At 38.0% G+C, this 15,757-nt stretch overlaps 1 protein-coding gene across 4 annotated transcripts in view; it reads left to right on the forward strand.

The window, feature by feature from the left end:
* EPB41L4B (erythrocyte membrane protein band 4.1 like 4B) overlaps positions 1 to 15,757 on the forward strand; it is a 169,681-nt gene that overhangs the window by 127,974 nt on the left and 25,950 nt on the right. For all 4 annotated transcript variants that reach the window (XM_068195520.1, XM_068195510.1, XM_068195531.1 and 1 more), the window contains 3 exons: positions 8,313 to 8,417; positions 11,285 to 11,423; positions 11,888 to 11,965. In XM_068195520.1, the coding sequence (XP_068051621.1) occupies positions 8,313 to 8,417; positions 11,285 to 11,423; positions 11,888 to 11,965 (322 nt within the window). The remainder of the gene's footprint in view (positions 1 to 8,312; positions 8,418 to 11,284; positions 11,424 to 11,887; positions 11,966 to 15,757) is intronic.

The following is a 15,757-nucleotide window of genomic DNA, read 5'->3' on the forward strand; positions in this document are numbered from 1 at the left end:
CTTGAGAAATCAGGGTTCCAACTGTCTGCCAGGAACAATGAAGGAAGTATGGTGAAGGAAGTAAAGTGTTGTGCAAAGTAGAAAAATTAAAAATGTAGTCCGCAGCTTTCCTCTCTGGTCATGCTTTCCTCTTGATCAGGGGTGTGTCCCGCCTTCAGATTTGGGAAGTAGAGGTTTCTCTCCTGCAGCATATCAAGGGAATGTGAATTGCAAAGTCACCTTCTCACCTTTTTATAAACCTCACCCATCTCTCAGTAAGGGGATGGATGCTAGAAAGATAAACTCGTGAACTTTATTTGCAGAAATTTATTGCCTAATTGCCAGCCTGCTTAATTTATTAAGTATAAGGCATATATTGCTAACACAGAACCCTATCAAGAGAATTTGTTTTCTTATTCAAAGCTTTGCCAGACAGAAGCACCAGCTGTACAATTTCCCCAGTGCCTATACATGAATTTATCCTGAAAACTCTTTAAAGTATGTTTTCGTTCTGGCTATGACCACCTGGATAATCCTATAGCATGGATACCTGTGTGCATGTGCATGCAGGTTCACACTTACAGATTTGGACTGTATTTAAGATAAAGGTCTTCTTATTTTGTTTTCTTCTTCAAACATGTCTGAATGCAAGCCCAGGTATAATTCTGCTGTACTGGCTTAAGGAATTCCAGAGTTAAGAATTACACCAAAATAGTTCATGTGTTAAGAATCGGTACTACTTAGGACAAAGCAAAATGCTGCCTGTCTTTGGGCATAGCCTGTTTGCCAAAGTAAATTTTCATTTTGGTATAAGTCCAACAGGAGAAATGTTGATAAAAATGCCCAAAGTTAAACAAGTTGGGTAAGAAACTGAAGTAAAATTTGTAAGACAGGAATTACCTAGCAACAGGATTTGCTGATAATATACACTTTTCTTCATGTTCACGTACTGCTCAGGAAAGCTTAGATATGATATGTTTGGTACATGTAAACACTACTAACTTCTTCATCTCCTACATGTTAGTCTTCATGACTAACTTTATGAGGGTTCAAGGCAGGACAGTCACCAACTCTAAATCAAGTCAGTCATGGGTTTGTCTATCTGAATTTTGAAAACCTCCAAATACAGGATGTAGATTAGACAGCCTCTTACTCAAAATAGTGATCAAAATTGTAAATATAAGTTCAGTTGTCAGGAACCCTCTTCAGCTGAAGCCCTCAAGTTGGCTGGTCAGTTATTACTGTTCTTGTTGCTGTTACCATTTGCTGTCATGCACCATGTGTTGCATTTATGCACTGCAATATTTATTTCCCTTAAAATATGCTTTTGGGTTACTGCCAGCTTTGGCAGGCTTTATATCCCACATGGTTCAGGATTTGTCTGTGGATTTCTTTCTGTTTAGACCAACTGCTGCATCACCCTTTGTTGATCCTTGTTATCCAAATTATCTCATCTTTCATAAGATTGCAAATAGCAATATTCTTCTTATGTGGGAGTAGGTATAAGCACCAGCTGGTGCTTTGTGCATTCATTTATTCTAATTTTCTTTGTAAATCTTCCCATCCAAAACCAAATTATGCCATTACATTGAGACTAATTACATTAGGAGCTGCTCAACACGTAACATAAAATTAAATGTTATCTCGTAGAGCTTGATGATGCTGCACACCAGAAAAGAAGAGTGGAAAACATTAAATAATATCAAGTTTTACAGGGTGCAGATGAATCAGAAGAAGTAATCTCAGGCGCTCTTCTGAATGCCTACTGCAAAGTAAGCTTTGCTCATACAGATTGTCAGAATGTGATTAACCTGCTGTGGCTTGTGCCTCTGAGGTGCACTGGGCTGTGAGTCTGGCTGCCTTTCAATTTATGGGAAAATGTCTGACACCTTTTGTGACCAAGTGATACTTCTAAAATATAACTTCCGTGTATCATCAAGGAAGAAGTGTCTCTCAAAGTAATGTCTGCACTCTTGTGCTTTGCCTCTCCATTCTCACCTGCATAAACTATATAAATATTTAAATTGTCATATTTTGCTCTCTGAGCTAACATCCTGCTGACATACCTCAGTCTGAACCTGAACCATCTTTTTCAGAGAACTCTCTGCAGGTGCTCTCAAAATATGACTGAATAAGCAAGGTGCAAAGCGTAGTGATGTTTGCCTAATCTGTACGCAATTCATTGTGAAACTAGCATCTCAGTATCTGTTTTTGTACATACACTTACAGTGAAGGTCAGAGTAGCTTTCATGCTACCTGTTATGTCACCTGCATGATTATGGGCAGCTTGTTTCCCCAAGTTGAAGACTTCAGTTCCCTGGAAAACTAGATATATCCTAAAGAACTTTCAGGAAGTTCAGAACTGAAGCTGGTCAAGACTTATGTGCTTAGCCTTACGTGGCATGAACTTCAATGAATTCAAGCACGCTTGAATTTTCTTAAACTCAGAATGGAGTTAACTCTGTGAGGCAGAATCTGAACTATCACATTTAAATATTTTCTTCTAAATATATTGTGAAATATTCTAGGTAAACTAAAATCATTATCTATGCTGGCTTCTTCCTAAGAAATTTGAATTGCTTTTAAAAAGCTCATTTTCTCATTCAGTCTTTACCTTAAAAAAATGATAGTAAAGAATCATTCTCCAACTGAAAAAATTTCAACCAACATTTCCAAAAATAAATATCTAAATATACATCATCCCGGCCTCAGTCCAGGGACAGGTTAATGGATGTACTGCTCTAGCTTTTTGCAGGAACCTCACACAGTAATTTCTGTATCAAAGTCATAACTTCAAGCTGAACTCTTGAATAGCCTTTGCATGCCAGTCTTCATTAAAGATTGCAGATAGCACACCTAGATATGTTCTTTGACTTCATTCTGAGTCTTAAAGACCTCTTTGACCTGCTGCCTGAAGCCAAATGCTGATGAATTGTTTGTAATTGTATTCTTAACCTCCAGACTACAGAAAGACCTCTACTACTACTCAGACCTTTCAGATGAGGTGCAGCTAATGAAATACCCCACTCGAGGTGCATTTCTTTGGCTCTGTCCTGTGTCCCCTAAACTGTGCCTAGGCTCCTTGGAAAGCACATAATTCATAATGGCTGTCCTGGTTGCTGTGAGGAGGGGTAGGATTTGTAGCTCCATTTGACCTTAGATACCAGGTGTTGACCTCCTACCTTACCCTGAGCTGTGAGAGAAAAGCAGTTCCTGTATCATCATTATCTATCTGTTGGACCACAGGGGCACTGTTCTTTTGTCTAGACTGCACATAATTTTCATTGTAAGGGCAATAGAGGGGGTGGAATTTTTTCCTTTACAAGAAACAAAACTCAATTTGTGCGTAAGAAAAGCACATATGCTGTAGCAAGGATCTTGGTTATACATTTGCAATCTATAGGGAGGTGGGTATGGGAGGTAAAAAGAAGAAAAAACTTTATTCAGAAAATTTGATACAGGCAGTAGCTTTAAAATGTCCAAGCAATATTTTGAAGAGCTAACCTGTCTTCTGAGAAAAGCTACCTTATCAAAGTGAAAGAGAACATATTGTTTCTTAACTTCAGATGACCTTTGGAAAAGAAATGCATGAAATCCTTAGAGCTCGGGCTTAGGAAAGATTTGAGTGTTTGTCTGTGTTTGCTTAGCTTGTTAGGCTATGTTTTTGATATACAAGAGAATGTATCTATCAAATATTTTTTTCTTTTCCTTCCGTTCTTTCTTGCCTATCCTTCCCAAGTTTTCACTACCATGTTCCCACTCAAAGGGAATTCTGCAGCCAAAATCAGCCTCTGGGGCTCTTTTTTTTTGTCTTTCCCATGAGTCAGCACCTGAAAGCAGGTCAGCTTTCACGCAGCGGGCTGTATCCTTGTAATCATGCGGTTTTTATCCTCTATCTCTTGGCATCGGTTTTGGAAGACACATGGAGAAGGATTGTTCCAGATGACAAAATAGACACAAAGAGAAGCAAAGAGGATAAAGCCTGTTAAAGACAAGTGTAGGAAGTGTGTTCCCCTAGCAGACTTTGTTAGTTTTAAAATCCTGAACTGGATCCTCCAAGGTAAGAGAACTTAATTAATCCTGTTCAGTTTATAACGTGGACAATCATTTTGTCCCACATAGCCCAATTGCCACATTTCAAACAAGCATGGAGGTCTGCCCAGAGCTACCCAAGCAGGGGACAAGGAAGCCACAGCACACAAATGGGTGGTGCAGGAGCAGTGTAGCCTCAGCCCTGCAATCTGAACCAAGGTGAGGTGGGACACCCTGAGTCCCTCAGCATGAGCACATGCATTCCACTCCTAAGGAAGGTTCAAGGTAAACCAGCATACATCTGTGTTCACTTGCATTGTTCCACAGGGTAATTTTTTTTTGTGAGCAGTTTTGGTTTCAGTCAACTTCTTGGCTGCCAGTCTGAGAACAAGACAGATTCCTTGGGTTTGGTGGGGAGAAAGGGGGGGAGGGGGGCAGGGAGAGAATCTCTCTCTGGATCGTATTTATGTTGCTGTGCAGGCTTGTGGAACAGGCTGAAGCTAGTTCAGGAGAACTGTGCTGGCTGTGGCTCAGGAGGGTGCTGGGGCTCTCAGTGTACAGGCAGTTTCTGATGACCTGCCACTGCATGCTGACATTCATGGTTGTTATTGTCATTCTCACCAGGAAGCGACAGATTTTTATGTAAGGTGCCAGGTCATTAAGTAACTCTGTCTCGGTTCAGTACCTTCATTTGTATGCAGTAGTGGTTGGGTACTGTTACAGGAAAAAGGGTTCTTATGAATTAATGACATTTGAAAAGAGCCTTCTAAAAGAACTGTAATACACTGTACATTTTCTTTTCCATTTTAATTTTGAGTCCCACTGATCCTTTAACACTTTTCCTCAAGCTGTATACTTTGTACAGGACTACAGTAGTTTATATAGCTGTGTAATTTATATAGGACTACAAACTTGAAATGGTGATATCTGCACATAATCACTCTATTGAAATAATTTTACAGGGCTTCTCTTCAAAAATCATATCTTTACATATAAGAATTCTGGCTGTAGAAATCAAAGGACAATCACAGAAGTTATTCTGCTACTTTTTCTGGAATATCGATGGGATTTTTTTAAGAGTTTCTGTGATATTAAAAGCCTGCCATTTTTAAAACACAGATCAGGTGCTGGGTGGATCAAGCTGAGCACTTCTTGCATCTAGCTGCTGTTGAGAGAGTAGCGACAGTTTTGAGCAGGTTCAGACTGAGGAAGAGTGTTTGGAGATGAAACAGAAGCTGTCATGCAGTTTTTAGTCTGGTGTGGAAAGAGGTAAACTAGCAAGGTTTTAATGAGGGCAAAATTCCAGCTCTGCAGTTTGTAGGACTAGTCCAACATTTCATCTTGTGCTAATGGCCTCTTTGGGTAGAGGCATTGCCACAGCTCCTTTTCATTTAGGGGTAACTTCAGTTTATATCCTAGCTGACCTGCAGCTTCTCAAAATATGCAATAAATGGTGCTTGTCTCTCCCCCAGAGGCCTGATAAATATCAGGGGAAAGCTAGTTGCTGCGGCCAGCCCCTAACAAAAATTATGGCAAAATGCTATCATAATGGGAAAGAAGATTTTGCTTTTAAAATTGTATTGATTTTGCAACATAAGTGAGTGGAATACTTTACTGGTGTGGTACAAAACATAAGTAAAGTTTATGTGAGCAATTACAATGGCTGAAAAAGGAGTAGGTGTGTCTGATGTTTACTTGACTTTTTTTTCCTACTTGAAAATCTGCAGCATTCAAAGGAAAATAATAAGTTTTTCATCTTTATATTGGATTAGAGAGTAGGTGCTGTTTGTATCTCAAACACTTTATTTGAAGTTGAGTGAAATTTTTCATGTTAAACAATTTTTCTGCATTAATTCAGACTTAGAATTTTAAAATTTTTCATATGTATAAGTGAGTTTTATAACTTGCTTTGAAATCATTGTAAACTGCTTTAGTTAAAAAATTGCACTACATCTTTTCAAGCAAAAATTTGATTGTGACAGTTGAAATAACTGCTTCAAAAGCCCCACCTCTTCCTCTTTTGCTTTCTTTAAATTTCAAACCAGGGTATTCCAAAGGAGATACACAGGCTTTGTAAAATGAAACATAATAAAAGAGCTGAAATTATCACTTCAAATCTTCCTTTGCGTGAAAGTATCTGACTGACTTACATCACAGGTTATAATGTTGTCTTGAGAAATTTGAAGCACTCATGAACTGGAAATAGATTTGTAACCAGCTTTCCTATTCTACACTTTGCTGTTTCTTAAACCCCTTCATAGCGTTAATTGATCATTTGCTATAATTTTGAGGAAATGTTATTCAACTCATGTAGTTTATACCACTCTCTTTGTTTCCACTCTCACTGAGTTGGTGAAAAGGTTTAAACATTTTAAGGTACCCTGTTACAAAATTACTGGAAAGTTGTGAGGACCACTCATACAGAGCAAGAATATCAGCTAATATATTTGAGCTGAAAATAATTACATTCCTTTACACCCCTTTACAATTTGATTATCCATTGTTTAATGTGTCTTGACATATTTATCCTGCTTATGTCAGACTTCAGTTGGAAATCACTTTGGGTAAATTGAACAAGGAATTTTTTTCAGTAGCCAAAAGCTACCTTTGCTTCAGCAAAAGAAGAGCTAGTGTTGTCTTCCAACCTGGAGTCTGGTTTGATGAAAACAATCTTGGGAGCTTCCATAATGATGTTGATTCACAGATTTTCAGGTCAGATATATTGACTTCAAGACTAAAACAGATTATTTGGGCTTTTTTTATTTCTCTTTGCTTATCTTCCCCTTATTTGCCAGCCTAACAAATTCAGCAAAAGGTCTTCAGATATGGCTGGCTTGTTCTGCATTAATGTCATTGAAAAATCTGTGATAAAAATGAGTGACACTGAAATTTGAACTGGGGAAAGGAAATATATCTGATACAGATATCTTGCTGCTATCTATACTAACTTCTTTAAATTAATGGGAGCAAATAGCAGGTAAATAATTGACAAAAGTTGTTTTATAAGAAGTTCAACTAGTAATCAGGTTTATTATTTATTTATGCCCTTTGTACTTTAATACTTTTCACTGTTCAATCTTATTCTCTGTGATCTCTCCAAAAACTAAGAAACATTTAGGAAAACTGAATATATAACCTGAAGGCTGTGCCATCTCAGTAGGTTCTGTTGTAGCTCGACATCAGGTTCAGAAGTTATCAAAGAGAGTTAACAAAGCTTAAAACACACAGGGGCATCAAAAGGATCTGCAATTGTGAAAATTAAACATACTTATCTTATTAAGGCTTTAGAAGGCTAATGCAATCTAAGTAGACTAGAAAAACTTTTGTGAACTGCACCTCAGTGCATGTGCAGTCCCATCAGCAATCAGTAGGGCTGCTCAAGTTACTAATTTAGAATCTGACTTCAGATTAGATGGCCAAATACCATTTCACAAGTTGTTAATCAGGACTTTCAAATTATTTTTTTAATGTTTGGCATATTTATTATATTTACAGTACACATATAAGCAATATTTAAAGTAGTATTTAAGATGTTTAATGTGTCTTCATGCCCCTCAAGCTCATGGTTGAAATGGTTTCCTCCCAAGGTCATGAGGATCTTTTGTTTAGTATTTATGATTTTTTTAATTGAAGCCTGAATTAATTCTACTGATAAATGTTTAAGGAGAAGATTCTTTCAGGTTGACCTCTTCATTGCCATATCTTTCCTTTGCTGGAGCTCTGCAGATGTATTTCACATTAATGAGCATCTGAAACATGTCTGAGATTTGCTTTTTTCTAGCAAGTTGGAAAAAAATGTGATCATTTTTCTTGGATCACATCCCTTAGTTAATTTCCCTTGAGCTGCTCTTTCAACTGTGGAAGGATAATGTTTAATTTCAAATAAAAAATATTTTAAGCAGAACAGGTTTCACAATTCATAAAATAGTTTTTGTTAAACATATGTTTTGTAAAAATATTTCTGACGTGACTGAACTGCTGGTCTGTTATTAAAATGTGGTATTTTGGAAACAGTGACATTTCCACATGGTCTTTCACATAGGCTCTGTGTTTGTAACCAGTGGCTGCTTCTATAAATGGTATGCCCAGCACAGGAGGGTGAGTTCACACATCTTTTTCTGTACACACACACACACACACACACTGGCCTATGAACTATAAATGGAACAAAAGGATGAACTTCAATGGGCAGTTGCCACTTCGCAAGATAAATAAGTGTTGATGAGTTAGAACTTTGGTGGTATGCCTGAAATAGTTTAAATAGAGCCTGTATGACATATGTTTTTTCTTGCTATTTTTAGAAGTCCAGCTCCAGTGAGACCTGAAACTACACCAACAACTGTCCCTACAGAAAAGCAGGAGGTTAAAGCTCCCCGTGTGAGGAAGTTAACGAGGCAGTACAGTTTGTGAGTAACATACAGCATTATCTTTGTGGTTTTGCCTACTACAGCTGAAAATGAAAGGGGATGCTAATTATTGCTCTAGCTGTGCCTTCTGAAAGGCATCAGTGCAATTACATGATAATGAACTTATACCGATACCATCCCTTTCAACACTGAGAATCTTCATGCTCTTAATACAAAATGAATTTGCCTTTCCTATGCAGTGGCTAACCCTTTGAATTGCAGGCCATCCACCTTTTCCCAAGCTTATGGGTTAGGAATTAAAAACCTCTTTACCACATGAAATGTCAAAGACCTGGTGTGAGCTGGAACAAGCTGCTCTGTTGGCTTCATTACAACCCCATTTGCAAAATGAGGAAAACATTCTTTAGTTGTTGGGGCATCAAGCTGTGCTGTGAGCCATTCCCTCTCAGAGAGCACACCCTCACTCCCTGTGATTTGTCACAAGAAGAAATCGCTGAGCCTGCTACAGCTACAGCCAGCAAAACAAATTCTCTTACTCCTGGAAAGAGGGATCTTTGCCTACAGGGCTTTGGCATCCCATTTACATGTAATTCATTCCACTTGAAAGTCTCTAGAGATGTGAGGTACTGAGCAGAAGTGAAAGTCAGTGTTGATTTGTCCTCCCATGAAAAGACAGAAAAGGCCATCAGAAATTAAGGGGAAAGGCGATAATGTCAGCATAAACTTATCAGTACAAGAATACCAATGCCATAATAAAGAAAAAATATGTATGCTTTCTGTGTGGAATGGCAACTGTTAGTCCATCCAGGATTTCAACATTCTAATGTCAGTAAATATATTTTTTGTCTCTTCAAAAGGATTCTAATAAACATCAATATGTTGGTTTATTTTTGTTTCACTATTAAAAACATTGTCTTTGTAACGATCTGCATTACCAAAACTGAAAAATTATTTAGGAGAAGAAACAGAAGAACTTTGTCAAATTGAAGCTAGGAGGAAAATGAGCTATTAGCCAAATAGGTATTTGTCCAAGAGGCCAAGACTGGCATGTGGAAGCACGCAATCACTTTTTGATTGATGAGGTTTTGATGAACAGTTTTGAATATGTCTTGCTCCCATGTAGATTTTCAGTATAAGGTGTGTGTTTGTCCAGTATAAGGTGTGCGGAGCAGCAGATGTACACATCTAACCACAGGTATCACCTATGCTGTGGCCATGTATAGGGCCAAAGACTCCATAGTGAAAAAGACGGGCCGTAATTTTTTTTTTTTCTTTTTCTAAACTCAAATTCTGTTCAATTTAAATTGTCTTGTATCTGGAATGCAAATGTGGGAAATGTGAAGAAACAGTGAAGGATCATTGTGAAAGTAATACAGTGAAGGCCATTTCTCAGTCTTACAGCTAGTGTGCTTGATAGATAGCTTGATGGCTGATAAATCAGCCCTAACTCTTATTTTTCCACTTCCTTGTATACACCAGAGGAGCTTTACTCAGAAAGGAGATGGGGAGGGTGCCAGTGAATTCCTGCTGAGAGTGGACAGCAAGGACTGGGAAAATGTCATCTACATGTTTCTGAAAGAGAGATTAACTAGGTCAACAGCCCAGCTCTGGGCTTGTTTTGTCTATTCAACAAGTCCAAAAGATATCACAATTTCTTTCCAGCATAAAACATGTGTACTGTACATGCTATGGTGCTGAATTCTATCTTTACCCAGAAGGAATAAAAAATGAAGTTTGAAAAAGATAATATTAATAACCAAAATTTTACATCATAATTAAAAAACATTGCTAGGCAACCCAGCATAAGGTTGTGTAACTGGTATGTCATGTAGTTTTGAAGTTTTTTGTGTTGTCCAGGCATGCTGCCTTCAAGTGGCACTAAATCAAGTGTAGTTCTGTTCTGGAAGTATCTGGCAAGGCAGATACATGCAGTCAAGCTGGCATGGCAGGCTTCTGTGCACTGTGAGTACCTAATTGGTAGTTAAAATTAGTGCTGTTTTATGAGCAGCAGTAATTTTTCTCATTATTTTTTGCTGTACATTAAGCTGTCAATCTGTAGTCTTTCCTTTTCACACATCATTCCCAGTATAAGGCTTCCATAGGCCAAATTATGACTCTGTTTACCTCCATCCAATTGTAATTAACAACTGGAAACATCCTGACTCAGGGCTGACTGACTCCAGTGACCTGTAGTCAATGGGGTTCTGCAAAAATAAATGAAGGTGTAAAATTCTTTACTGGCTTTCATTTAGTAGTGACAATAGGTGAGATGGAAAGAGTTCAGCTTGACGGCCTAAAGCCCAGAGGAAGTGTGCAACCTCATCTTAAATAAAATGTTTTCTCTGTAAATGGAATAGATGGGACAGGAAAAAGATACCCTCACAAGAATGCTTTTAAAGAGATCCTTTATGGAGTCAATCAAATTCCTTTAAATACAGTTTGAAAATAACAGCATAGACTAGGTCCATAATGGGTGTCAAATCTACCATTGTCTGAAGTCAATGAAGCAGTCAGATCCATGGATATATGTCACCATATCTGCTCTTATCAATGCTGCCAGCCTCCATAGAAAAGAATGAACATTAAAGTGGAGTGATATCTAGTCCGTTCATTCATGCATATATACATAATCCATAGAAATGCTACTTGCACCTAATAACCATAAGATTTCCATTTGCAGATGAGAAGTACCTAGCCAACCCATTTTTTAAGGAATCTTTAAAGCTTAAAAAAAATCTAATTTACTTGAAAAGGTAGCTGCATTTCAGAGTAAAGAGTAAATGGAGCTTCACTTCAAAGCACTACAGCAGACATGCAGGTTACCAGTACCTCCTTGGACACAAGTGCAGTCAAAAGTCCAATAGCATTTTTTAATGAGAAAATCCCTGTGTTTTTATCAATGGCAGTGATGAAGATGACCTTCCTCCAGCACTGGCAGCAGCAGCAGCAGCATCAACACCTGTGTCTTCAGCATCTCCCGGGTCACAGAAAACGTGTACGCCACAAACATCGGAAGGACAAACACAGGTTTCGCCCGGTGGCAAGGTAACACACAAAGAGATGAGCTTTTGTCTCCTGGGAGAGGGAAAGGGTTCAGGAAGGGTAGGAGGGAACTGTGAGTAAAAGGTTTTCCCTAGATGGAATAATTCTACATTTAAGAGCAGTTTTTTAATGCATGTTTATTGATGTTAATCACTAAACATAGTGATATGTTTAACTTATTGTGTAAGGAAGTATTTAGTGTCTGGTCCAAGACCCAGATAAAATCCATAACAGTTTTTCCTCAGCATTACTGGGCAGTGGATCAGGATTACTCACATGGATTTTAAAGGTAATTATGTTTTTTATCTTTCCTGAGTAGCCATACCTGAAAAACATGGTGTGAAATTTGAAATCCATTTGGCAATCTGTGCTTTAAGGAATTTAAAAAACCCAACAAAAATAACCAACAAAATTATGGAAACTAAATGGTTCTTTCTTCCAATGTTGGGTTTCTTTTTTGCCTTTAGAGTTCCACAGATGCTGGGAGTACATTTGCTTTGGAGCCAGGTGACCTCCTGATGGATTTCACAGAGGCCACACCAATGGTAAATAGTTTTAGTTTGTAACCAGGAAAATGTAGAAGTTTTCAATCATTTCTCAGCAGCTAAAATGAATGGGATACTATGTAGTGTGTTACAGAGTGCACAGGAATAAAGTAAGTTTTCTTGACATTCAGTGATCCTGAGCCTCTATCAAACTCAGCTGAGAAGTTCTGAAAATCAGTCTACATCAACAAGTGTTATGGCTTATCTAAATGCATTTATTGTTGGATAACTACTTATTTCTCTCTCCTATCTTTACACATTGCTGCACTGGTTTCATAAGCTTTTTCGTCCCTTTAACAGAGATTCCTAATGTAATCAAAACTTTGCTTTTGGGAGTTGTCTGAAAAATCACTTCTTTTGCCAAAATTTTGTTCGGAGCTTATGTAATAGCCAGTCCCAAGACATGCACCTGCATTTTCATGTTTCATTAACAGAGTTCTCTTCCTCACTTTAGACAAAATTGCCTAAAATGTGTTGATTATTAACTTTTTATTTTTGGAGCTACATGATTTATATTTTTGCTTAAAAGCCAGGTAGAGATGCTGGTCTGAAATCTAAATACCTCTTGACTTCAGTGATTTCAACTCTTTCATCTCAGATTCTCAGCAGATTTCTTGCATAATCATAATACGATCCTTAACTTCCTCCAAGTCATCCTGCATTGCAAATAACTCTAATGCCAGATAGCTCCTCTGCTGTCCAAAGGCATTTTTGCTGTCTTCTAGAAACCACACTTAAAGCATATAAAAAGTGTGACAAGAACAGCATTACAATTTGGGCATAAATGTTTTTGTATTAAGGCAATTCTGTCCTGGGCATTGCTTTCACTTCATGGTTAGGTCCTAGTTTACAGTATTGGAAAGGTGCTGTGGGGTTGTGCCTTTTGCTTCTGCGACAGTATTGCAGTTGTCTATAAATAACTGCTTGTGTCCTGTTACCACTGGATGAGAGCTGTGGGGATCCACAAGACACAGGCAGACTGAAAACAAAACTACTAGGAAGGAGGTTGTAGCAAGATAGGTGTCAGTCTCTTCCCAAGTCAGAAGTGACAGGACAAGAAGAAACGGCCTTAAATTGCATGTTATTAACAGTTTGTTCACTGGAAAGTTTATAAAGCATTGGCACAGGCTGCCCAGGGAAGTGGTTGAATCAACCGCCCCGGAGGTTGTAGATGTTGCCCTGAGGGACATGGTTTAAGTGGGGGGACTTGGCAGTGCTGGGTTGTGGTTGGACTTGATGATCTGGAGGGCCTTTTCCAACACAAGTGATTCCATGATTCTATCTAGGTTAGATTGTCCTTTTCTGTATTAGTAGCACATTTGTGGCAAAGTTGAAATTATCCATTGGAATTTACAAATAGATTTCTTATTCTAAAATACATATGATGTCTTACTGTGTTGAACAGAATTTTAAAAATGAGTCATGAAGACCTGAGCAACTGACCTGCTCTAGATAACATAGGTTTGTTTTGGGGTTTTTTTTCCATTTAACAGAAATCAGCATTACACACTTTTTCCTTTTCCAGCTGAGTATACAGGCTTTTTGCCCTAAATATTTTACCAAATCATGCTTTCCCCTTCCCTACCCCACCACTGACGTAATTTATCACACTGTATGTTCATGAACTAACCTTTGATTGACTTTCTTGGTTTTAATATTTTGGAGAGCAGGTACTGCCCAGCATCAATCAACCCTTTTTGTTTTGTTTAACATCTATAAAGGTCAGCTTGTTCTCTACAGAGCAGGTATTGTTTACAGACCTTTCTCTGCAGTTTCACTGACTGCAGGCTGCTCTCAGTTGAGGTTTGAATGAAAAGTTTACTCTTCAGGGAGAGAGCGTCCAAGCAAAGACAAGCTAAGGGCAAATGTGTAGCTTTGAGACAGTCTGATTATTTAATAGTTCTGTTGTGATAGAATGTGCTGTCTGTTATTTGAGGGTCAAGGTAATGTACAGCTTAGCATCATGTTACTGTCAAGACTGTGGTCATGGGCTTGTTTTGCATGCTGTGACCTGGCCCTTGGGAATTTGTTTGTTAATTGCATCCATTTTTTTTGCATTCAGTGACAGGTACAGTATCTGAAGGGGTCATTCATGTTGTCTTATTTGGGGTATTTGCCTGAGGTGATAGAGACGGAACTTCGGATTCCTACGTCGTCAAGGTTTTTCTGCAGAGGGTTATTCAAACAGCTCTCTTGTCTGTTGTCTGGACTAGAAAGACGAAGGCACCTAAATTGGTCATCCAAAATTAGGTTTTGGAATTTGTTTTGGTCATGATGTATGCTGGCAAACTTCTTCACTTCACTGGAGAGCTGTTCATTTGAAGCAGCTTTAGATACCCTCCCTTCTTTTCCGTAACATTACTGTAGAGAGTGATTAATAGTCACTGAGTGAGCTGCATGATCTTCGCTGTTCAGTGTCTAACCATTGATGCTTCCTGATGACCTTGGGTTTTAGACATGTTTTGCTGCTGTTGCCAGCAATACAGTGGAAGATGCCAAACACAGTGGAATATATGCTTCTAAGTGGAATTACACTTAGAAGTGGAGCTCAGAAAACCAAATTAACTTATAAAAATGTAAGGATTACTGAATGGAGTGAATTAATAGAAATCATCAAGGCTGCAATGCAGGGATGAGAGTAATCAAATTTGTCTACTCAGTCAGCCTGGAGGAGGTATTGTGATATATACAAGAACCAGCTGAGCTCTAATGGTCACTTAGTCATCAATACTTAGACTGCCTGTAACAGCAGGGCAATTATGAGGCAGACTGATTTCAGGAAATCATTTTGCAGGAAAAATAATGAACATTTACTAATGCAGATTGCCTAGAGGGAAAGGTATCCTTTTGTGCTCTGCAGTCCTAAACCCCCGTGGTTTATGCACACTTCTATTCATTTTTCAATTAGATCCGACAGTTAATTGATTACAACACATTACTTATTGTCTGTAAAACAATTATAACATGAGTCTTCATCTTTTTTTACTACTCTATTGTGACTTCTAGCACTGTGTCCTTTTAGCTTGTATGTGAACAAGATTCAATCCATTCTGCTTTTGTGTTTCAAAAAAAGCAAATTGATTTTTAAAAATGCAGCATCATATATGAAGAATTATTTTAACACCTTAGGAGCATCCTTAATGAGGTGTATTAGAATAAGTTTTGTCAGTGTAGTAGGCTCTTTCTCATCCTGCACTCTCTCCTTGTGTTCTAGCTTTTCTGGAACTGGAAATCACTGAGCTTTAGGCTATTCTGTTGCAGTTTATAATCGGTGTGATTTCTGATGTGTGTGACTGCAGAGCTTTTCTTGCTTAGTTACAGAAAGCTCAGTCTTAAGACACTGAATTAATGTAACAGCTCTTACACCACACTGACAGTATCTTCTTGACCAAGAGAGAAATCAGTGTGCACAAACTTCAGTTTGACCTAATGGAGTGGGACAAAAGAAATAAGACTACCATATACAGCATGGAGCTATTCCTAAAATTAGACTAAGGCTTGTAATGCAAGGTGGATGGGCTAGGACTAAGTCATGATCATATCTAAAGAGGTATCAGAGAGCAGTAATTTACATCTAGCTATGTACTTTCAAATTATAAGTTATCTCCTGCTGTATCAATAGAATCATTTTCTAGAGCTTCACCTGCCATCTATTGGTGGAAAACAGAAAGTAGAAAATTATTTGCTTGTTTAAAGCTTCAGATATAACATTTAAAGGGTATAAATTACCAGTATGATAATTTAAAAATGAAAAATAAATGCTTTCAGTGTAATACAAGAAATATTTTATTT

The sequence above is a fragment of the Anomalospiza imberbis genome, chromosome 1, assembly GCF_031753505.1.
Source record: "Anomalospiza imberbis isolate Cuckoo-Finch-1a 21T00152 chromosome 1, ASM3175350v1, whole genome shotgun sequence".
Taxonomy (NCBI): domain Eukaryota; kingdom Metazoa; phylum Chordata; class Aves; order Passeriformes; family Viduidae; genus Anomalospiza; species Anomalospiza imberbis.